Below are 25,243 nucleotides of genomic sequence, written 5' to 3'. Positions count from 1 at the left end.
TGGCAAACTTCAGACGGGCCTGGACATGCGCTGGCTTGAGCAGGGGGACCTTGCGTGCGCTGCAGGATTTTAATCCATGACGGCGTAGTGTGTTACTAATGGTTTTCTTTGAGACTGTGGTCCCAGCTCTCTTCAGGTCCTGCCGTGTAGTTCTGGGCTGATTCCTCACCTTCCTCATGATCATTGATGCCCCACGAGGTGAGATCTTGCATGGAGCCCCAGACCGATGTTGATTGACCGTCATCTTGAACTTCTTCCATTTTCTAATAATTGCGCCAACAGTTGTTGCCTTCTCACCAAGCTGCTTGCCTATTGTCCTGTAGACCATCCCAGCCTTGTGCAGGTCTACAATTTTATCCCTGATGTCCTTACACAGCTCTCTGGTCTTGGCCATTGTGGAGAGGTTGGAGTCTGTTTGATTGAGTGTGTGGACAGGTGTCTTTTATACAGGTAACGAGTTCAAAACAGGTGCAGTTAATACAGGTAATGAGTGGAGAACAGGAGGGCTTCTTAAAGAAAAACTAACAGGTCTGTGAGAGCCGGAATTCTTACTGGTTGGTAGGTGATCAAATACTTATGTCATGTAATAAAATGCAAATTAATTACTTAAAAATCATACAATGTGATTTTCTGGATTTTTGTTTTAGATTCCGTCTCTCACAGTTGAAGTGTACCTATGATAAAAATTACAGACCTCTACATGCTTTGGAAGTAGGAAAACCTGCAAAATCGGCAGTGTATCAAATACTTGTTCAACCCACTGTATGACCAAATAATGTATGTAGCCTATCACAGTACCGTTGCAAAATGTAGATGGGGTTTCTTCTGAAACAGAATGCCTTAGACAAGGGACATTTAGCCTGATTATTAAAGTACCTGGACAATAAAAAAAAAAAGTGGGTTTTCTTTTCACAACCACTCAATTTGTGTGATGTCTTGTATGTGCACTTCATGAGTCAAATGTAGGCGCGAAGACAAATTAGCAACATGTATAATTTAATAACCTTCAGAAGCACCAGGAGCATAACTAAAAATGATGGTTAAAGAATACATTGATCTGCTGACATTGTACATGAGTTTCAGTTAGGGTTAGAGTTAGGGGAAGAGCAGTTAACATCAAACTTATACAAATAACTAAAGCTGTACAATTCTATCCTAAAGGTAAGTTGAACATTATGTGCACAAGGTTGTTTAAGTCACAGCAGAACTGTTAGGAAACCATACATTGAGGTAATCTATACAAAACAAGTCTATATCAACCTTAAGGCTAGAAACCAGCCTCTTAAAACAATACTCAACTGAAAGAAATGATGTTTTTAAAAAAAATGTATTTTTGAAAAATAAGCTTAAACTGATCTGGGGAGAGGCAGTTAGAACCTTCTAGGTGCTCCTTTGAAGGGCTTGAATCCACCAACACTGGACATGGAACTGTTCGTGATCTGCACGATTCTGTTCATTGCAGACGAAGAGTGGCTGGAGAAACAAAAATAAACATTTCTGCCTAAAACATCCTGTAGCATACAGTAAATGAGTAAAGACTCAAACTCAATATGGCTTCACTATAATCCCAAAACATTTTTCTTTTATTTATTTTTTACATACATTGTACTTTTTTATTTACATAATATCACAACATTTTTATTTGATATACACATTTGGATTCATTGGAATTTTTTACATTTGGTTTCATAGTTGGCTTGGGATAATACCGTATACCGGGGTATATGGAAATAGCCACGGGATGGTTTTTCCATACCGCCAATACAGTTGAATTTTAATATTTGTACCTACTTTAAGTAAATACCTGCAGTCAACTTGTGCAATCAATTATGAGAACGAAGAACGTGGTCATTTCACCTGTCACAATTTTTCATTATGAAGCTTACCGGTAGTCCCCAGTCACGTGGTGTTTGTTTACAAGCACACAACAACGGGAGACCGGAGCCTTATGAGTCACTCACCGTTGTGCAGCACATGCCAAGTGATCTAGTTAGTTATCGTATACCTATTAACTGTCTAAAATGTGCTAAATGCTCTGTAGTTGTGCATTTGGTTTGCTAATTTAGTAGCTAGTTAGCCATCTAGCTAAGTGGTTAGCTTCATCCAAAATCAAGCTTTGCTTGGTAACAGCAGAGAATCCGTTCCTGGATCAAGAGCCTTGCTGTCTAATATTTGTTTTGTGCATGCAGCAAACTGTGAGTAGCATTTTTGAGTTACTTGTATAACTTTAGAGCTGGGATGTCTGTCCTGCAAATACTTTAGGTCAGAGACCGTATAAGATGTTCACAATGTCCTCTTTAGTATTTAGTTAGCGTTCTCTATGGGATGTTAAATGTACTTGTTAGCATTGCTAACCTTAGGATTTCAGAGGATCAGTGGGTTTTGAAAATAGTGCACTTGGTGTTCAGTGCCGGTATTACGGAATATCCAGGCTTGGCACAATGTCGGTATGAAAATCTGGATACTGCCCAAGCCTAATTCATTGTGCTCAGACAAGTCCGGTACACATTATATATATATTAATTTCAGTCACAACTATTACAGATTAAATCCACCCCTCGGCTTCTCTCACCCCATCCCACCGATCTCCATAGACCACCCTCTCTTGATTTCTTGTGCCATTTATTTTTCAACTGTTCTGTGATGTCTTACACAGATTCTCAAACCTTTCTAAATGGGATATTATCAATAGATGTGATTTAAAAATATATATTTTGTTGTTGATTGATTGACTATGGCTTTCCTGATCGCCCAACAGTGCTATTTGTAGGGTCCATTTTGGAACAATGTTATGACCGTTTAGCCACTCCTGAACCTGTGACCAGAAACAGGCTACATAGGAGCAATACCAGAATAAGTGGTCGAATGATTGTCTCTTCGCAGCTAAATCTGCATAGCTGACATGGTTGTATGCCCCATATACATAACATTCTTATTTTGGTGGAAAGAATTTTGTATAATAATTTACATTGAAAAAGTATGTTTTGAGTCAAGCGTTGTTTTGTGTATCTGTTTATAAACCATGTGCCGTGGAATCAGCACATCGAAAATCTCTTCCCAAGTATTTTGCAACCTGTATGGCACCGCATTTTGGTCCTCAAATGAAATTTTTTTCTATTTATCACAATTTTTTTATCTCCAAAGGCCAGACAAACCCCTTCCCCTTTTTCTCCCCCTTCCACTTGCCTCCTCCATTTTTGCGGTAATGCACCAATCAGTTGTCTGTAATTTTGGATAGAGCTAACAATTCCATATATTTATGTTAACTGCACATGTGACATAACTACCTTTCCTATTCATAATTTCATTAACAAATATATTTTCCCCAGATTTTTATTTTATTTTTTAATCAATTAGTATATTTCAGTTTAGCCATAATATGTGTTGTAATATTTGTTCTGTCTTTTCTGGAGGATGAAACTGGAATTGCAACCAGCTTTGTATGGCTTGTTTCAGAAAAGGGTGATATTTAGAAAAAGGTTCCAGTTTCAATTAACTGAAAGTGAGAGGTTGCAATCTGGATGAAGAGAAAAGCACACAGTCAATGCAACTGCAGTGAATACCTTGCGTGTGGGGCCATCATGCTGCCACGGCTGTCTCCCATCCTGCGGCTGTCTGGGAAGCCCCCTCCCTGGGATCCAGCCCCACCGTGCCACTCCTTCCTGGGGGCCGGCTGGTCCCGGCCATGCCGCTCCACCACCACCTGGCGGCCAGAGCTGAAATGCTGGGTAGAGAACAGGGGAGATTGTAGTTATGAATTCCCTATCTGAAATGTAACAAAAATAGAGGAAATGGAGGGTATTGCATGTGTAGATTTAGTTATGGGGGATTTGTGAGGTGCTGACCTGGTCTGCTATGACCATGGGTCTTCCTCCATCTCGGCCACTGAAGTTGGATCTTCCTCGGCTGGCTGTGGAGCCTCCTCTGAGGGCAGGCCCCTGGCCATCTCTGCCTGAACGCTCTGGACGCATACCCCCAGTACGCACAGCTCCACTACACACCACAACCACAGAGACAGGATTATTACCACACGGATTACAACAAAAGGCCGTTGTCTACAACCTTAATCAAACAAGCACACTAGGCATCCATCCATTCTCACCGTATGTCCCCCTTAGGTGCACTCATGCCGCCGTCATTCTTCCATCCTGCATGCCCAGTATGAGTAGCATGACCAGCGTGCCCGGTGCCTCTGGGGGAGCGGCCGGTATGAGACATGCCAGGCATGGGTGCTCTGCCCCCGGCTGGGCGCTCGGTCATGGGCACGGCCCGCCGCTCGGTCATGGGCACGGCTCGCCGCTCGGTCATGGGCACGGCTCGCCGCTCGTCCCTGTCTCGGATCGCTCTGCGGTCTGTGTCACGGATGTCTGCGCGTGGAGTTGGAGGAGGCTCGGCCCTGCGGACAGTCTCAAAGTTCTTGGGGTAGCGCTCAAACCCAGAGCTGTCCCTGCGAGCAGCGGGGCGGGCCTTCTTTGCCTCAGGCTCACTGTTGAAGCGGTTACGTCTGAAAAACCCCCCCACCCAAAATGGATTGTCAGATTCTGTCAAGAGCTGACTGTTACTGGGTGGGGGGATAGACTTGCTAAACTGCTATGTGGGCTGTGTGCAGCTTGCCCTTTGCCAGTTTAGGTCCAGGTTGCTGTATTTGCAAAAAGCACTATATAAATAAGAGGGCTTATCAAAGAGGGCCTACCTCTCAATAGTGTTGGGCTCCGCGGCTGCAGCCTCGGGGAAGCCTCTGCCTCTCTCTCGGGGGCTGAACTCAGTGAAACGGTTCTGCTGGCGGTTGTAGTCCGAGCCCTGGTTGAGACGGCCCTCAGACTCAGTCTGAATCTTCTTGTTGCCATTCCAGTAGGGATCATCCCTCCGGCTGAAACATTCAATGGAGAACATGTTTTAACTGGGCAACAAGGAAACTGGCATGGAATACCACTTTTTGAGCTTGGTCAGATATGATACCAAAATGTATCTTTCACTTTTCAGTTGATGGTCAAATTGACATCTGCTGGTCATGTCTGAGACCAAGCATTCCTGCCTGCTATGGGATGCAGACAGACCAGGATAGTATGAGAGACAAGTATCTGTGCATGGGGGACGACAAAGCAGTACTGCACAAGCTGCTCTAACTTATCCTACAACTTCATGGACATAATGGTGGAAGCTGGTTGTCCACGATCAGAGCCTCAACTACACAGAGCAAAACCCAGACAAACATCCCATCCCCATCCACAGTGTGGCCTTGTGTACCTGTGGTCCACATCACGACCTCTCTTCAGGTTGTTTCTCTTCTCCTGCTCGTAGCGGAGCTGCTCTTGCTGCCTCCTCAGCTCCTCCCGCTCACGAGCCATACGCTCTGCCTCTTTACGCCGCTCCTGCATCACAGAGATAACGTTGGCATTACATTATCAATCCACTAAATGGTTTGCTCACCATTAGCTGCTCAAAATGCTCCTGAGATCTTTTGAAAGATCACCAGAACGAACAATGAGTAGACAACTGTCACCTTCCTCCTTTCGTTTTTACAGCAATAAACTAAGGTACAGCCTAGTTGGCTAAACATCCTTAATGATTTGAATCCAAGCACAGCCCAAGTACCTGCTCTATGCGGATCCTTTCTCTCTCCAGCCTTTCCCTCTCCATGCGCTCCCTCTCCAGTTTCTGCCTCTCCATCTCCAGCCTCTGGCGTTCCCTGAGCAGGTTCTCCCTCTCCTCCCGCTCCCGAATCAGACTGATACGCTCACGCTCCCGGCGTTCCCGCTCAGCTATCTCACGCCGCCTGATGGGACAGAAAGTCACAGAAACATTAGTACCCAGCATCCTCACAGTACTACAGAGAACAACAATTACAGTACGAGTTTGTGTTTCAGGCTGACCTGCGAAGCTCCATAGTTCTGCGGACGCGCTCCAGCCGGACCATACGCACACGCAACCTCTGCTCTTTGATAAGATGAAAGGGGAGGATGTCTTTGCTGCCTCCCTTGTTGGGGAAAACGCTCCCTCTATTCATCTCCATCTAGGAGAGACAAGCATGTAGACGTGAACATTGAAAAAAGAAAGTTCCATGATCAAACTTTGTCGGATAGAAAAAACTGCAACAAACCTCTTCGGGAGGCATGAAATATCTGGGTCTCCGCTGCATCATGTTGTTGTTGGTGAAACCCGGCTTGTCAAATCTCCCCCTCCTGAAAGGCGGTCTCACTTTGTTGAGGTCTCCTTTGGCATGATCAATCACCACCATCTTGCCAGGACTCTTGGTCCCTACACAACAGGACAGATATTTTAATTTTTACTACCCTACAACACAATACAGAAAAAGGAACCTGAGAGAGGGAGCATTCATACTTCCTCCATGCTTTTTATCATCTTTCTTGGAGGCATCTGGGCCTGAGCTGGATGTTGTGCTTTTAGACTCCTGCTTCTTGGATGAATCCTTGCCGTCTTTGTCTGATGGCTTGTCGGACTTCTTCTCCTCTTTTTTGGAGGATGGCTGGGTTCTTTAGGGGGGAAAAGAGCAGGCACATAAATGAACATTTCTTTCAAATTTCCCCATTCTGAAAAAGACAGATTTTGTTTCTTCCTCACTTACTTGCTAGTGCTAGTCTTGCTTGTCGACACAAACGCACTACGTTTGTCACTCGATGATTTGCTGGAGCTGGTTCTGTCATCCGCTTCCTTCTTTGAAGGTTCTTTCTTGAAGGGATCACTTTTAACCTGAAAAGACAACATAAATACTCCGTCACAGTATTTAAAGGCTCCGTCACAATTCTGAAGCAATGTAATTTCAATTAATTGAACAAAAAGGACCCTGAACCTTTTTTCTCTCTACAATGAAAATTACAGAGCGCATGTTGGCTCAATGGTTCAGAGGAGAATCTCAGCCAATGTTGTTCTGCAGAAAACTCTCAAAATGGAATCTTAGAATCGTCAAGAGTTCTGGAGGTTTTATGACGTCACAAAAGATAGACGTCAGAGACAAGATTCTGAACCGTAAAATTGTAATCCTGCTCTGAACATTCTAGCTGAACAATGTGCAAAACAACTGTTTCTTTGTCAGCTTACCCTTTCAACAGATATCTGCTGGCTGTGGAGTTCTGTGCGGTCCAGGTGGGAGATGCACCTTCCCACCTCTGCACTGGAAGACATTGTCACCAAGCCATAACATTTGGCTCCAGGACTGCGAGCATTAGTAACCACTTTGGCACTAAAAACCTGTGGAGACAGGAATTTGTTTAGAGGCGGAGCATCTACATGCTGCTTGTAGTGAACCAGTAAATTGTTTCCAATAAGTCAAAGCAAAACCATGACGCCCATACAGTAAGAAACATCAAACCATTCAAACCCCAGTACCCCACCACAAGAAACAATTTATGGATGCTTTAAGCTCTAGGCTTACCTTCCCATATTTGCCAAAGAGGTTCTTCAAATCAGCTGCTTTGGTGTTGGAGGACAGGCCGCTCACCCATATGTTTCGAGTGGAGCTGCTTGCACTACTACTGCTGATACTTCCTGAAATAGGGTAGTTTCAAAACATACATGCATGCACTGTAGGGGCTTTTACATGAAAAAAATGTCTACACATTGTAACAAACATATCTCTAAGAGCCTAATGTTACTTAACGGTTACATGTTAAAATGCAGGTGCTTTTGAAAAAATGAAATCATTTCAGACACCTTTAAATGCCAAAGAAATGTACTTTTTAGATACGCAGATTACACCAGTGGTACTAATATTTCAAGATCAATTCTATTTTTTCTGATGCTTGAGAAAATAATGCCATTTTGGCTGTCCAGTCAATACTGCACATTGCTTATATGCACTACATAAAGAGCTATGCTTGACCATCATTGTCTGATCATTAGTAGTGACATCTCGAGAAATGCATTTGTAAAATGCTTACCTTTGTCATCTTTTGTGGCCTTTCCATCTCTGTCCTTTGAAGAACTACAAAGCAGATTTCGCAAACAAATAAAAAGAAACAAGAAATGAGTGCCAGTATATGAAAGCCCCTGCGGAATATGACGTACACCAGGTCAAACAACTTTTTTTGCTTTATGTATAACATTTTTTATAAAAAAATCCCCACAGGCAAGGCTTGCATTTGGACAAAACTCCCTTAATGGCTTTTTTCATTGCTTTTCCACGGGTGATATGGGTCATGTTCTCAGCCAATTTACTCCCTGGACCAATGAAATCTTCAGTATTGCGTTCGACTTCACAGCGAACCATTTCATATTTTCTGACAAACTGACATCACAGGGACAACTGCCCTTTTAAAAAGCCCTACATGGAAACTGGAAAAGGCAAACGTGCTGGAAAGGTGAAAGTAACATCTGTTTTCAGCTCCTGGTTAATGACACAAATTACCCAACTTCAGAAAAACAACCAAATGAAAGTAACAAATGGGAGGCTCATTAGGTACATCAACGAACATTTCTCATTAGGGAAAAAAATAAAAAAATTCTTGAGGCTACCCACAATGCTGCGTTCACAGTGAGCTGGAACTTGGTAGTAGTATCTTAAAGAACTGACATAGCTAGAAAGACAAACCTCTTTCCTTGACCTGATGCCCCAGTAGACGAGGGGCCTTTCTTCCCAGAATCCTTGTCTTTGTCTCCCATTTCAGCTTTCTTCGAGGCCTCTCTGCTTTCCTTCTTAGAGGAGTCAACCTTCGTCCCGTCATCCTTCTTACCATCTTTATGGCCTTCCACTTCCATCTTCATGGCATCCTTGGGGCTCGTCTTAGCAGAGGCCTCTGGATCGTCACAGCCCTTGTCTGCCTCTGAATCTGGAAGTTTCACATGTTTACCTGTTTCCAGGAGGTCATCGCCATCAACATCCAGCGTGATCGCATCTTCATTCTGGAGTGTGACGGATATGTTATCGTCCTCGTCTTCTTTAGCGGAGACGGCAACTTCAGTTTCGATCTCCTCCACTTGTTCGGCCTCCGCCTCGGCTTCTGCCTCAATCTCGGCCTCTGGGAGGCCGTCCTCACTGGGTGGAGGTTTAGAATTTTCGCGAGTACCATCATCTGTATCAGTTACATCTGAGGGATTTAATAAGGATAAAACATGGCAAAAAACACAATGTTTAACATTGACATGTCTGTTACTTGACCTAGAAAGTAGAATAGAAAGCAAGTTTAGTATTAGTGGTCATCGAAGGGTTGAAGACCACAGGAACACACAAAACATACATTCCTCATTGAAAAATGGTTGTGCGGTTCAATAATCTTCATGTCATTTTCAACACCAATACTTCTTTTGCGATCCTTACAGTTATGAGTACTGTACAGTGAAGTTACTCTTCAATGCGCCTGTCATTTGGAGCTCCATTCCCGTTCTTCAGTTTGAATAGAGGGCATTTGTTCAAATGAAAGGAAAAGAGCATCTGTCCAACTTCTTCCGTAACCAAAACACATCTGTGCACAAAGCCATGGAGTTCAAATTCAGTCTCATTTTATGGCCGTTCTACTGCCCAGGGCTCTCTCATGTCTTCTTTCCCTTGTAAAAATGTCTTAAGTGACTTGGGATGGTTGGACAAAAAAAATAGATGTCATCTTTAATCGTCCTTGTGACTGTAGTGACTGGCTCAAGTCCTTAGCAAATGTGTCCTCTAGTCTGAACATCATGTCCTGGTTGGTCTTTGAGCATTCTCAGTGATGATTTATTCTCTCCGTCTGAGACATCTGTAATGCAGTTGGGGTGCTACAGGAGGATGGGCCCCGATGGGCAGAAGTCCCCCATGGTCTCCTCAGCACACACTGGATCTCCCTCTCACTCAGCTTTCCATCTTCAGTGCATACCTTTCCCTCACCTTGAAGAAGCCTGTTGATTCCAGAGCTTTTTATCTTGAGGGAATGTACCATGCCGTCTGTATGGTTGATGGAGCCCTCTTGCATCTCAGGCCTGGAAGGGTAGGTAACATCCCACCCTCAAAAAAATACTGTGACAAAAAGAAGCAAGAGTCCTCCACAAACAGGATGTCCCTTCTATGTTGTATTCATGTACTATGAGTCCTGAATAGGTGGCTGGCTGGCTGAGTGTCTAGCCAGCAGACAAAAGAAATGGAAGGCATAAAGGAGAGAGGGGACATAGAAGATTCTTACCTTCACACAAAGGGGGCTACCTGCAAACCCCCCCCCAAAAAAAAGTCATCAATTCAATAGGGTGTGTGCACAAACATACCTTTTTCAACGTCATCCTCGTCGCCCTCCTGAAAAAGAGACCAACAAGAAAAGTAAATACAAATATAAAGATAGTTTTAGTCTAATGCCTTACTAAAACCGGGTTAACCGATCTGAATACCAACATTTAATTTTTAAAACAATATCTGATCATGTTATGGTAACCTAATGATCTCTAGTCTACTGTGAGAGTGGGGTATACACAAACCTAACACAAACGTAAACGTATTCATGTGACTCACCTTGGAAAGAGATTGGTCTTCCTTGGAAAAAGCTTCATCTTTCTTAGTAGCAGATTCCTCTTCCTTGGTGGTAGCGTCCTCTGCCTTGGTTTGAGTGTCTTCTTCCTTGGTAGGAGATTCTTCTTCCTTGGTAGGAGATTCTTCTTCCTTGGTAGGAGATTCTTCTTCCTTGGTAGGAGATTCTTCTTCCTTGGTAGGAGATTCTTCTTCCTTGGTAGGAGATTCTTCTTCCTTTGAGAAGGACTCATCTTCCTTGGAGAAGGACTCATCTTCCATTGGATTGTCAGTGTCAGAGTCCACTTTCTTTCCTAAAGAAGTAATGGTGTCATATCATCCAAACTGGAAACAGAAATATTGAACAGTAATTTAAATATTAGGAATGTCAAATTACCTTTGGTTTTTGCATTTGCATTTTTTCTAGTAGGCGTGTCTGCTGGGAGTGGAATTTCAATGGTCTCTGGATCTCCACCTTCCTCCTCAATGGCCTGAGAAAGTAAAAAATATAAATAAATCACTTGATTGTAGTTAGTCATTTATCTGACTTTCATTTAGCTGCATGTCCAGACCTATTTAGTCTCACAATGAAGTGTTTTACCATTTTATTTTCAGGACAACCAGGGCTACAAGTAGAACACAAAACAAATTGACATAAAACCGTTGCATTCATAAGCTTTACTGACAAATGTCAAAAAATTGGTCCGCCAAAGCATAAACTTGATTAAAATAAATGTATATGAATGCTGTAAGTACAGAAATTGTTTGCTCAATGGGAAATGAATATCCAACTAGTCAGTGACAACTGTGTGGAGTTTGTGACAGCAACTATGTGAGCTTATTACAGTATTATTACACCATGTCACTATGATATTCTAGGTAGGTACCCCTTACCTTTAACGACTCGTGTAGCTTGTGAGCGTCATAGTGCAAAACATGTTACATGTGCATGTTCGTGAGAGTCTCACCTTCTTATAGATAATAGTTTGTAGCTCAAACCATTCGGACTCTACATACGTTTTTGTAAAAAGACCCGGCCCTGGGCACCTTCGGGATCCACCCATGTCTCAAACACCGCTCTACCTCCAATGTAAATCACTCACGTCCCAAGGATCCCGGATAGCACTAACCTTACTGCCATGGACAGGTCGGAAGTCTACATCGGCTCAACACATTGGAGCTGCCGAAGAGGTATTGTTTAGGCCTACATACCTGGTTGTCACTAGTTACCACAGGCACAAAGTCATAAGCCCCGCCTATTTCTACAATTTAACTTATTTAAATCGTATTTAAAACCTAGCAGCTAACCCTAACCACACCGCTAACCTTATGCCTAACCCTAAATCAGTGGTGGTCGGTGCTGTTTAAGGTGAGGGAGGAAAAATGTTTAAATGATCCCGCCCTTAACATTTGTCTCATCTGTGATATTTTTGTTCAAAAATGAAATTAAACAATATAACACTACTTCTTACTAGTAATACATTTATTGTTTTAGAAACATTACAAAGCATGCTCATCCGTTTTGTGTTTTATTTTAGCAGCAAAAATATTTTGCCAGGTAGATTTTTTTGGTGGACCAAAAAATCAATTTGATGCCCTGCTTGGAAGTTTTCTAGTGTTGGATAGCCATAGCCAGCTAAACATAACATCCCTCTGTTTGTGCCGGGTGTTTGAGTAGGCTAAATTAGCTAGCTGCATTCGCTAGCTAAGTTAAAGTGAGAAAAAAACACTACGAAATATAGCTAGCTCTCGCACATCCGTCTCCTTAACTTTAAGAAATTAATTTGTTAACTGTTCAACTGTTGTCGCTCTCTCTGAGTCAACTTCTCACCACATGTTATGCACTGCAAAGCTAGCTAGATGTAGCTTACGCTTTCAGTACTAGATTCATTCTCTGATCCTTTGATTGGATGGACAACATGTCACTTCATGATGTAAGAGCTCTAATAAGTTGGATGACGTGTAGGTTTATGGAAGGGGGTGAGAACCATGAGCCTCCTAGGTTTTGTATTGAAGTCAATGTACCCAGATGAGGACGGAAAGGCAACACCATAGTGCTACCCTACAGAGTGCTGTTGAAGCTACTGTAGACCATTCCAAAACAATGTGTTTTAATAAATTATTTGGTGACATGTGAATATATTTAGTATAGTTTTACTTAAAAATGATAACTAATGTTTCACTATTTTTATGAAATTCACTTTGGATGGCCCTCCCCTTCCTCCTTTGAGGAACCTCCACTGCTCTAAATTAAGACCAAAAATATCATTTTTGTTTTCATTAATGTTTATGATATATACCATTTTGTGGCTGTGCTATCTAGCGGAAACCTACATACCGGCTTATTTCGTGAGTAACTACCGTATTTTGACATCATTTAACTTGAGAAGCTGGTGATTGCAAGTTGAATGGCTGCTTCCTGGGTTTAAAGGAGATTTGCCATATCAACGTCGCCTGTAAAGCCAGATTATAGTTAATTATATGTAAAAAATAATAATACTTTAGTTTATTTAGTAAATATTTTCTTAACTCTTATTTTTCTTAAAACTGAATTGTTGGTTAAGGCCTTCCTTGTAAGTAAGCATTTCACGGTAAGGTCTACACCTGTTTTATTCGGCGCATGTGACAAATACAATTAGATTTTTGATTTGAATTATAAACGTTAGTTAACTCTGATTAAGGTATTTCGCGAAATTAGTTAGCTAGTTAACGTTGGGATGCGCGTGGGCCTAAAGTAACCTAGTTTTCTAAAGGAGACATGTAAGCAGCTAGTTAGCTGTGCACTTCCTGAATGCGATCGATGTCATGGCCAGCTAGCTTGCAACGCCCCCACATCGGCTGCATCGATGCAGGATTGTGGGCTACCTTGTTAACCTGACGAAACAAAGCCAGGCCGCGTGCACGCAGTACCGCAGTTGGAAAACAAGTCAGCAGCCAACGGTAACGTTAGCTAGCAGGCTTACTGTCTTAGTTGGCAACTACGAAAATAGCAAGCTGTTCATAGATACATATTAATTCCATAACAAGTTGAATAGCAAACCAGTAACTAAACTATCTAGCTGGCAGCCGTTGGGGACGGCCTCAATCAAATTCGTACCACAACTGTTTGGTAGCTAACATTAGCTAGCGGTCGTCAGCTTTGAGTTCGCCATGTAAAAATAAATTAAGCTCGTTACCTGTTTCAGTCTGGCAATTAGAACATTCTTCACACCAGCGACATCTAAATTCCTTCGCTTGAGTTCAGATTTGAGATCTATAACTCGTAAATCTGTTATTCTCTTTGACTCCATTGAAATGGCACCCGACGCCATTTTACCTCGCTGCCTGGATGTGTTGTTGTGAACTTGTATGTGCAGAAGGGAAGCACGCAATGCCCCAAAAGATATTCTTCTTAAGATTTGTATTGGCGGATCGCAGCCAACTGAAAGATGCGTACACTGCCACCTACTGTACTGGAGTGTGAGGCTGGTCACCGCCTCCTTATTCATCTTTCTTCTTCTTCTATGATATCTTGGCGGTCCGCAAACAAACGTTTAAAGTGCATGCTGCCACCTTATTCGTCTATTGCTCTTATCTAGCCCTTTGTTTCCACCTACTGTTCTGGAGTGTGAATTCATTACACTTTGTGACACAAAAGGGAAGGGCAAAAGGGAAGAAAAATCGCACTACAAACTAACCCTACACCCATTAAAAACGTACCACTATTCCACTACTTTGCCCTATCTGATCCTACACCAGGCTGGCAGCCTGGGAGGACTGGACACTATCGTTCAACACACCTTGTAACTCCTCTGCAACAAAGTCTTGTACACCCAAGTACTTCTCTGCAGCTGCCACCCCAACATCTATTTTCTGTGATTTACGTTCCATTTCTGCAGTACAGTTTATGTTCCTTTTGATGGCGTAGAAGGCCCTTCTTACCTTGTCTATTAGATTGTTCACAGCCTTGTGGAAGTTACCTGCAGTGTTGATGTTTAGGCCGAGGTAGGTATAGTTATTTGTGTGCTCTAGGGCAACGGTGTCTAGATATAATTTGTATTTGTTGTCCTGGCTATTGGACCTTTTTTGGAGCACCATTATTTTTGTCTTACTGAGATTCACTTTCAGGGCTCAAGTCTGACAAAATCTGTGCAGAAGATTTAGGTGCTGCTTTAGGCCCTCCTTGGTTGGGGACAGAAGTACCACATCATCTGCAAACAGTAGACATTTGATAACCGAGTCCAGTAGGGTGAGGCCAGGTGCTGCAGACTGTTCTAGTGCCCTCGCCAATTCATTGATAAATACACTGTGTGTACAAAACTTTATGAACACCTTCCTAATATTGAGCTGCACTCACTTATGCCCTCAGAACAGCCTCAATTCGTTGGGGCATGGACTCTACAAGGTGCGAAAGCGTTCTACAGGGATGCTGGCCCATGTTGACTCCAATGCTTCCCACAGTTGTGTCAAGTTGGCTGGATGTCCTTTGGGTGGTGGACCATTCTTGATACACACAGGAAACTGTTGAGCAGGAAATATCCAGCAGCGTTGCAGTTCTTGACACATTCAAACCGGTGTGCCTGTCACCTACTACCATACCCCATTCAAAGGCACTTAAATATTTTGTCTTGCCCATTCACCCTCTGAATGGCACACATACACAATCTATGTCTCAAGGCTTAAAAATCCTCCTGTAACCTGTCTCCTCCCGTTCATTTACACTGATTGAAGTGGATTTAACAAGTGACATCAATAAGGGATCATAGCTTTCCCCTGGATTCACCTGGTCAGTCTGTCATGGAAATGTCTAATGTTTTGTACACTGAAGAGGGTGGGGCTCAAGGTGCATCCCTGTCTCACCCCACGGCCCTGAGGAAAGAAATCTGTGTGTATATTGCCAATTTTAACTGCACACTTGTTTGTGTACATTGATTTTATAATGTCCAATTTTTTTCTTCCAACACTGCTTTCTATCCATTTGTATAGCAGAGTCTCATGCCAAATTGAGTCAAAAGCTTTTTTGAAATCAACAAAGCATGAGAAGACTTTGCTTTTGTTTTGTTTGTTTGTCAATAAGGGTGTGCAGGGTGTATACGTGGTCTGTCATACGGTATTTTGGTAAGAATCCAATTTAACATTTGCTCAGGACATTGTTTCACTGAGAAAATGTCTGCTGTTGATGATATTGCAGAGGATTTTTCAGAGATTGCTGTTGACGCAGATTCCACTGTAATTATTGGGGTAAAATCTGTCTCCACTTTTGTGGATTGGGGTGATCAGTCCTTGGTTCCAAATATTGGGGAAGATGCCAGAGCTGAGGATGATGTTAACGAGTTTAAGTATAGCCAGTTGGAATTTGTGGTCTGTATGTTTTATAATTTCATTTAGGATACCATCAACACCACAGGCCTTTTTGGGTTGGAGGGTTTGTATTTTGTCCTGTAAATCATTCCATGTAATTGGAGAATCCAGTGTGTTCTGGTCATCTTTAATAGCTGATTCTAAGATTTGTAGTTGATCATGTACATATGTTTTTGCTGTTTGTTCTTTGGTATAGAGCCAAAAAGATTTGAGAAGTGGTTTATCCATACATCTCCATTTAGGATAGGTAGCTCTTCTTGTTGTTGGTTTAGTGTGTTTCAATTTTCCAAGATGTGGTTAGATTCTATGGATTCTTAAATTACATTGAGCTGATTACTGACGTGCTTTTCCTTATTTTTTTCTTAGTGTATTTCTGTATTGTATGAAAATAAAGAAAAAGGTATGCACTCACTAACTGTAAGTCGCTCTGGATAAGAGCGTCTGCTAAATGACTAAAATGTAAAATGTAAAAATGTATTGTTTTAGTGTTCTGTATTGTTTTAGTGTTTGAAGGCATAGGCTCAGGTTTTCTGGGTCTCTGTGCTTTTGGTTGGATACAGTGGGGGAAAAAATTATTTAGTCAGCCACCAATTGTGCAAGTTCTCCCACTTAAAAAGATGAGAGAGGCCTATACTTTTCATCATAGGTACACGTCAACTATGACAGACAAATTGAGGAAATCAAATCCAGGAAATCACATTGTAGGATTTTTAATGAATTTATTTGCAAATTATGGTGGAAAATAAGTATTTGGTCACCTACAAACAAGCAAGATTTCTGGCTCTCACAGACCTGTAACTTCTTCTTTAAGAGGCTCCTCTGTCCTCCACTCGTTACCTGTATTAATGGCACCTGTTTGAACTTGTTATCAGTATAAAAGACACCTGTCCACAACCTCAAACAGTCACACTCCAAACTCCACTATGGCCAAGACCAAAGAGCTGTCAAAGGACACCAGAAACAAAATTGTAGACCTGCACGAGGCTGGGAAGACTGAATCTGCAATAGGTAAGCAGCTTGGTTTGAAGAAATCAACTCTGGGAGCAATTATTAGGAAAAGGAAGACATACAAGACCACTGATAATCTCCCTCGATCTGGGGCTCCACGCAAGATCTCACCCCGTGGGGTCAAAATGATCACAAGAACGGTGAGCAAAAATCCCAGAACCACACGGGGGGACCTAGTGAATGACCTGCAGAGAGCTGGGACCAAAGTAACAAAGCCTACCATCAGTAACACACTACGCCGCCAGGGACTCAAATCCTGCAGTGCCAGACGTGTCCCCCTGCTTAAGCCAGTACATGTCCAGGCCCGTCTGAAGTTTGCTAGAGTGCATTTGGATGATCCAGAAGAGGATTGGGAGAATGTCATATGGTCAGATGAAACCAAAATAGAATAGTCTTAGCTCTCTCGAATAACACCTGTGACTACTTTATGCCTCTCTCCCATGTCAATATGCCTTGCCTATTGCTGTTTCGGTTAGTTCTAACTGTACTTTTTCAATGTAGAGCCCCCAGTCCTGCTCAACCTGTCTCAGATAGCACACACGCGGAGACCGGGTCAATCGGTGCCTCCAGTGATGCTATCTCTTTCATCTGTACCCAATGCTTAGGTTTACCTCCACTGTACTCATATCCTTCCATATCCTTGTCTGTACATAATGCCCTGAATCTATTCTACAACGCCCGGAAATCTGCCCCTTTTTTTCTCTGTACCCAACGCACTAGAAGACCAGTTCTTAAAGCCTTTAGCCGTATCCTTATTCTACTCCTCCTCTGTTCCTCTGGTGATGTAGAGGCTAACCCAGGCCCTGTAGCCCCCAGTATCACTCCTGCTCCCCAGGCGCTATCATTTGTTGACTTCTGTAACCGCAAAAGCCTTGGTTTCTTGCATGTTAACATCAGAAGCCTCCTCCCTAAGTTTGAGTTATTCACTGCGTTAGCACACTCCGCCAACCCTGATGTTCTAGCAGTGTCTGAATCCTGGCTTAGGAAGGCCACCAAAGATTCTGAAATTTCCATTCCCAACTACAACATTTTCCGTCTAGATAGAACTGCCAAAGGGGGCGGAGTTGTAGAGATAGCCTGCAGAGCGCTATCATACTATCCAGGTCTGTGCCCAAACAGTTTGAGCTTCTACTTCTAAAAATCCACCTTTCCAGAAATAAGTCTCTCACTGTTGCCGCTTGCTACAGCCCCCCCTCAGCCCCCAGCTGTGCCCTGAACACCATATGTGAATTGATTGCCCCCCGTCTATCCTCAGAGTTCGTATTGCTTGGTGACCTAAACTGGGATATGCATAACACCCCGGCCGTCCTACAATCTAAACTAGATGCCCTCAATCTAACACAAATTATCATGGAACCTACCAGGTACACTCCTAAATCCATTAACATGAGCACCCTCATAGATATCATCCTGACTAATTTACCCTCTAAATACACCTCCGCTGTCTTTAACCAGGATCTCAGCGATCACTGCCTCATTGCCTGCGTCCGTAATGGGTCCGCGGTCAAACGACCACCCCTCATCACTGTCAAACGCTCCCTAAAACACTTCAGCGAGCAGGCCTTTCTAATTGACCTGGCCTGGGTATCCTGGATGGATATTGACCTCATTCCGTCAGTAGAGGATGCCTGGTTGTTCTTTAAAAGTGCTTTCCTCTCCATCTTAAATAAGCATGCCCCACTCAAAAAAATCAGAACTAATATCAGATATAGCCCCTGGTTCACCCCAGACTTGACTGCCCTTGACCAGCACAAAAACATCCTGTTGCGTACTGCATTAGCATCGAACATCCCCCGTGATATGCAACTTTTCAGGGAAGTCAGGAACCAATATACACAATCAGTTAGGAAAGCAAAGGCTAATTTTTCTTAACAGAAATGTGCATCCTGTAGCACTAACTCCAAAAAGTTTTGGGACACTGTAAAGTCCATGGAGAATAAGAGCACCTCCTCCCAGCTGCCCACTGCACTGAGGCTAGGAAACACTGTCACTACTGATAAATCTACGATAATCGAAAATTTCAACAAGCATTTTGCTACGGCTGGCCATGCTTTCCACCTGGCTACCCCTACCCTGGCCACCAGCTCTGCACCCTCCGCTGCAAATTGTCCATGCCCCCCCATCCTGCCCTGCCTTTCAAAAGTATTTGAAAGACAAGTTAACAAACAGATCACCGACCATTTCGAATCCCATGTCAAAAATTTTATAAATTGATTAGCATTTTAATGAGGGAAATAAGTATTTGACCCCTCTGCAAAACATTACTTAGTACTTGGTGGCAAAACCCTTGTTGGCAATCACAGACGTCAGACGTTTCTTGTAGTTGGCCACCAGGTTTGCACACATCTCAGGAGGGATTTTGTCCCACTCCTCTTTGCAGATCTTCTCCAAGTCATTAAGTTTCGAGCCTGACGTTTGGCAACTCGAACCTTCAGCTCCCTCCACAGATTTCCTATGGGATTACGGTCTGGAGACTGGCTAGGCCACTCCAGGACCTTAATGTGCTTCTTCTTGAGCCACTCCTTTGTTGCCTTGGCCGTGTGTTTTGGGTCATTGTCATACTGGAATACCCATCCACGACCCATTTTCAATGCCCTGGCTGAGGGAAGGAGGTTCTCACCCAAGATTTGACGGTACATGGCGCCGTCCATCATCCCTTTGATGCGGTGAAGTTGTCCTGTCCCTTTAGCAGAAAAACACCCCCAAAGCATAATGTTTCCACCTCCATGTTTGATGGTGGGATGGTGTTCTTGGGGTCATAGGCAGCATTCCTCCTCCTCCAAACACGGCGAGTTGAGTTGATGCCAAAGAGCTCGATTTTGGTCTCATCTGACCACAACACTTTCACCCAGTTCTCCTCTGAATCATTCAGATGTTCATTGGCAAACTTCAGACGGGCCTGTATATGTGCTTTCTTGAGCAGGGGGAACTTGCGGGCGCTGCAGGATTTCAGTCCTTCACGGCGTAGTGTGTTACCAATTGTTTTCTTGGTGACTATGGTCCCAGCTGCCTTGAGATCATTGACAAGATCCTCCCGTGTAGTTCTGGGTTGATTCCTTGCCGTTCTCATGATCATTGCAACTCCACGAGGTGAGATCTTGCATGGAGCCCCAGGCCGAGGGAGATTGACAGTTATTTTATGTTTCTTCCATTTGCGAATAATCGCACCAACTGTTGTCACCTTCTCACCAAGCTGCTTGGCAATGGTCTTGTAGCCCATTCCAGCCTTGTGTAGGTCTACAATCTTGTCCCTGACATCCTTGGAGAGCTCTTTGGTCTTGGCCATGGTGGAGAGTTTGGAATCTTGATTGATTGCTTCTGTGGACAGGTGTCTTTTATACAGGTAACCAGCTAAGATTAGGAGCAATCCCTTTAAGAGTGTGCTCCTAATCTCAGCTCGTTACCTGTATAAAAGACACCTGGGAGCCAGAAATCTTTCTCATTGAGAGGGGGTCAAATACTTATTTCCCTCATTAAAATGCAAATCAATTCATAACATTTTTGACATGCGTTTTTTTCTGGATTTTTTTGTTGTTATTCTGTCTGTCACTGTTCAAATAAACCTACCATTGAAATTATAGACTGATCATGTCTTTGTCAGTGGGCAAACGTACAAAATCAGCAGGGGATCAAATACTTTTTTCCCTCACTGTATATCTCACTGGTCATCCCCAAAGCCAACACCTCCTTTGGTCGCCATTCCTTCCAGTTCTCTGCTGCAAATGACTGGAACGAACTGCAAAAATCTCTGAAGCTGGAGACACTTATCTCCCTCACTATCTTTAAGCATCAGTTGTCAGAGCAGCTTACCGGTCACTGCACCTGTACACAGCCCATCTGTAATTAGCCCACCCAACTACCTCATCCCCATATTGTTATTTACATTGTTATTTATTTTGCTCATTTGCACCCCAGTATCTCTATTTGCACATCATCTTCTGTACATCTATCACTCCATTGTTAATACTAAATTGTAATTGTAATTATTTTGCACTATGGTCTATTTATTGCCTTACCTCCATAACTTACTACATTTGCACACACTCTATATAGATTTTCTATTGTGTTATTGACTGTACGTTTTGTTTATTCCATATGTAACTCTGTGTTGTTGTTGTTTTTACCGCACTGCTTTGCTTTATCTTGGCCAGGTCGCAGTTGTAAATGAGAACTTGTTCTCAACTGGCTTACCTGGTTAAATAAAGGTGAAATAAAATAAAAATAAAGTATGGGGATTCTAGTGGGGGGATATAGGTAGCACACAGGAGGACATTTTACTCTGTTGAGATAATTTCCTTTAGAATTTCTAGCCAAATGTAAAATGTTCCTGTTTTGATTAATTTAATGGAGTGGGTTAAGTCTGATCTTTACAAAATTAGCATACCACACGAGTCTCTTCCCTGTGTAACACCTGGTAGTTTGGTGGATGGCACTACCAGCTCCCTGTTACCTAGAGGGCAACCTGTGGGTCCATCTCCTCTATACCATGTTTCTTGCAGGATGACAATGTCTGTATTTCTGATTTCTTTGGTGAAGTCTGGGTTCCTGCTCTTTAGGCCAAAAGCAGATTACCTCAGACCTTGTATATTCCAGGATGAGATAGTAAAAGCTTTGTGGTCCATAGTGTCCAGTGTTGTTATTTGTGTGGTTTAGGCTTGGACCAATAGTTGTGAGCAGAGCATGCTGAGCATCTGATACATGCCTCTTAGGTCGCAGGATGGGGCTTGGGTGGGTGTAGGAGTGGGGGTTCTGCCTATCACTCTATTGGGGTCAGCCTACTCACAGGGAGCCTCTTAGGATCCCTTGCGCTGGACCCATCTTCATCTACTACTCTCTTCACTGCCTCAGCATACAACACCTTCTGTACTACCTCGACCTGCCTTTCTCTCACCAGACACTTCTGATCTCCAGCACCATGGGTACCCCTACAGATAACATACAGCTTTTTCCACCGATACTACACATTCCTTTGTCTCATGCCCTCCTGCACACTTTCACATTTAGGAATCTCCCTCCTACATACTGCTGCAACATGACCATAAGCTTGGCACCTAAAACACAGTAATGGGTTTGGGACAAAAGCTCTCACGGGATAACTGACACATCCTAACTTGACTTGGCATCAAAACTCAGCAGGACAGACAGTGTCTTCTCTGTTTCACCACGCTCTCCACCGGGTCTGTGTCGCACCAAACGGCAGTTGTCTCAGACACTGGGAATCTTACATTTCAGTTGGTCCTCCTCAACACTTAACTCCAGTTAGCACTCCTTTCGACGGTACCCTGCTCCAGAGAGCAAAGCAAGTCACAGGTCTTGTCCTGAGGCGCGTGGTGCGGAGGGCCCACTCCCTCTGGACAGAAGACACACAGTAAATCATCACCAGTCCACTTCGAGTTACTTTCACTGATTCAACAGTCTCCAACCTCCTCTCCACCCATCCTGACACCACATATGGTTCAGCCAGAAGGCAAGGATCCATTCGCTCCAAAAATCTCACTCCCACTGGGCCAGAATCATCCTTGTCATCATCGAGAAGAGGCCAGTACTCTGCGTCTTCACCGCACCTGCCACCGCAGGTAATTCATCCTTTCTGAGTTACTGGAGTGCATTTTTTTCTTTTTGTACTTGACGCCAATCTTCCTCACCACACAGCTTCCTTCTACACTCAACTGCTTTCTTTCTTCCTCGCTATCCATTTCCACATCTCCATGCTTTTTCCGCTCCTTCATCCGCTATCATAGCAAACTGTTTAAATGGTTCTTGTATCTTGAATTTGCCGCCATGTCGCTTCGACTCAAAAAGCTCTACCAGCCGCCATTACTCCTCACGGCTCGCAATGTTGACGTAGCTATCGTGCATTATCACCAATATCTGTATATATTACCACGCATAATTGCAGAAAGTTAACCAGAGGCGGTATAGAAACCTTCCTCTAATACAGGGGTATCAAACTCATTTTGCCCCCGGGGGCCAGATTTGGTCTTGAATGAGGTCCGGAAGCCCGCACTGAAAATTGTATATATTTCCTTGCCATCCAAATTTGTAAAAGATAGTCCTCTATCCATCATTTTTGAAAATGTCGATGCTCCCTGACTGTCTAGCTTTCATTTTGGTGAATATTAGCGAGCAGGACAGTCAAACTGTATGAATGTAGACTGTGCTTGACTTGGACTGAAATAGGGACTTCGACACCTACTGTGTATTGACATTCATATTGCTATGTACAGCCTTACCTGTGGATCATCGTCTTGGGTCCATGAAATGGGGTATCAGCCTACTCAGTGACACCCACAGAACACGACTGTGAAGAGTTTACACAAATATTATTGCAGGACTTTGACTGTGTGAAATCACCTCCCCAGTCAGTCTATTGTGCGTATTGGACATTCATATTGCAATGTAGCCTACAGCCTTACCTATGGATCTTGGGTCCATGAAATGGGGTATCAGCCTACTCGGTGACACCAATCAAAACACCACTGTAAAGAGTGTACACATATATTAGAGTCATAGCACTTATTGCGGGACTTTGACACCAGTGTGGACTGAGCCACATTAGCTCACCAGTCAACCTACTATGTGTATTGACATTCATATTGCACGGTACACCCTTACCTAGGGTTCCATTAAATGGGATATCAGCTTACAAAAGACAATAAGTAGTTAATTTTACTACAAAAAAAAAAAGTGTTCTGTGGGTGTCACGAGTAGGCTGATACCCCATTTCATGGACACAAGATCAATAGGTAAGGCTGTGCAGAGCATATACGTATGCACCCAACGCAATTCTGAAGTCTAATACATCCACAGCGCGACTTACATTTTTTTGTGTCAAATTAACTACTTATTGTCTTTTGTTGAATTTAATTAACAACATTCCAACCTTGTTTAGCAGTATCTATTCCAAATATGGAATTATTCCACAATTTTATCAGTTTTCATGTGTCAATTGGGAACTTTTATTTTGAAGGCGAACCGCAAATTCCAGGCACTAGTGTGGCTAATCCTTATTGTGGCTAGCTTCACACAGGTCCAGCAACCCAACCTAGGTGTCAGCGAGAGTAGACGGACGACTCGACCTGGGTAAACAAGAGTGGACGCCTCGAAGAGGCAGGAATGGGGACTTCATCGAGGGCCCTGATGGGGAATGGGATTTGTGTTTTATCGTAGAAAAAACAGTATGTATTGCCTAGCGTGTTAATATGCCACATAAAGCCAAAAAAAATAGTATTATTTTTTTTCTCTCTCGGGTTTTTAGCCAGGCGCTTATTTGTAACGACGTTGGTTATTGCGACGGGCCCACTTCGATTTTGTTCCTGTTGTCAGTTTCACAACCCGGTGACTGTCGGTCGATCGCGATTTACTTGTGTCTATTATTTAAGTTCATCCAGGGCATATGCAATTCAACGGGAGCCAAGAAATAACACAGAAGCCCATTTCCAAGAGAGTACAGGTATGTGTTGAGTCAGTAGAGCTAGCTAGTTAACTGTCTTTGTTTTTCTCTCAACGTTAGCTGGCTAACACGGCCAGGCAGTAGCCAGCGTACTGTAGCTAGCAAGCTATTGTTTGCTCTGAAGATTCAGTAGTTAACGTTAGCTAGCCAAGTTAGCTTGGTACGGTAGTGTGGTGGGAGCTAATCTGTGGTGGTAGCTAATTGTTGTGAGCCATTTTGGGGTTGGCTAACTAACGAACTAGGTAGCTAGCTACATTGGTTATTAACAAATAGGATCTCATCAGCGAGTTCATTAGAAACCCAACCTTTGAATGTGAAGCCTTGCAGCCCTGCCATCTTGCTAACTAAGTAAACTAGTTAGCTAGCTAGTTAGCCAAGGCCATGTAGCTATAGCCGTTTATTTATTACATTTTACGATGAACTCTGACGTAACCCAAATAGCTAAGTTAACCAAATACGACCATTCCATGTTAAACTTACTTAATTAAACGTTAGCTTACTAGTGCTGGCTAACGTTGGGCAACATCAAAATATTTTGAATTTGTGACTGACACATCAGAGAGGGTGATGATGATGATGATGATGATGAATGTTCATCACATTATTTTCAAGTAATGAAACTGCGCTGTCAAATCAGCCTGGGAGCGTGTTGGGTTTGTTGACTTAAGTTAATATTGCTAGAGAAGAAAACAAACTGCTGAAGACACTTGCAGCAGTCTATTTCAAATTTGGTATGGCTTTGGTTACTATCTTTATGCATTGCTAATAAAGATGAAATAGACAGGCTTGGAAAATTAGTAGGGTTACGTACCTAAAAGAGCCAGAGACCAAATGAGGAAATATCTCAGACTGAGGCCTAGTACAAGCCAGAAAACATTAGGCAAATAGGCTTGCTGTCACAATGGTTGTATTTTATTATTTTCTTTCATTAAGGAGAACATTGTCAACCGAATGACTCCTTATTAGGAAACTTAATGTGTACACTTGGGACCAGTCAATCGTTATCCTGCCCTAAATTCTCT

At 43.0% G+C, this 25,243-nt stretch overlaps 2 protein-coding genes across 2 annotated transcripts in view; one reads left to right on the top strand and one right to left on the bottom strand.

Annotated features, from left to right (window-relative positions):
- Positions 1–979: 979 nt before the first annotated feature.
- On the bottom strand, positions 980–13,786 carry sltm (SAFB-like, transcription modulator). Its single transcript, XM_045218387.1, has 19 exons — positions 13,597–13,786; positions 10,818–10,911; positions 10,427–10,734; positions 10,186–10,213; positions 8,549–9,044; positions 7,899–7,942; positions 7,394–7,506; positions 7,060–7,209; positions 6,587–6,711; positions 6,343–6,494; positions 6,101–6,258; positions 5,874–6,013; positions 5,596–5,776; positions 5,248–5,372; positions 4,694–4,870; positions 4,103–4,504; positions 3,846–3,993; positions 3,564–3,724; positions 980–1,473 (listed from the first exon to the last, which is right to left on the bottom strand). The coding sequence occupies exons 1-19, from the start codon at positions 13,729–13,731 to the stop codon at positions 1,371–1,373; spliced, it is 3,240 nt and encodes a 1,079-aa protein (XP_045074322.1). The 5' UTR covers positions 13,732–13,786; the 3' UTR covers positions 980–1,370.
- A 10,022-nt stretch (positions 13,787–23,808) lies between these two features.
- The window catches only part of rnf111 (ring finger protein 111), a 43,597-nt gene continuing 42,162 nt past the window's right edge, over positions 23,809–25,243 (top strand). The window contains 1 exon segment of the mRNA XM_045218388.1: positions 23,809–24,221. The gene's annotated coding sequence lies outside the window, so the exon portion shown is untranslated.

This window comes from Coregonus clupeaformis, unplaced genomic scaffold (assembly GCF_020615455.1).
Source record: "Coregonus clupeaformis isolate EN_2021a unplaced genomic scaffold, ASM2061545v1 scaf1540, whole genome shotgun sequence".
Lineage (NCBI taxonomy): Eukaryota > Metazoa > Chordata > Actinopteri > Salmoniformes > Salmonidae > Coregonus > Coregonus clupeaformis.
Note: the sequence above shows the minus strand (reverse complement) of the source record. Positions and strands in the feature narration are given on the sequence as shown.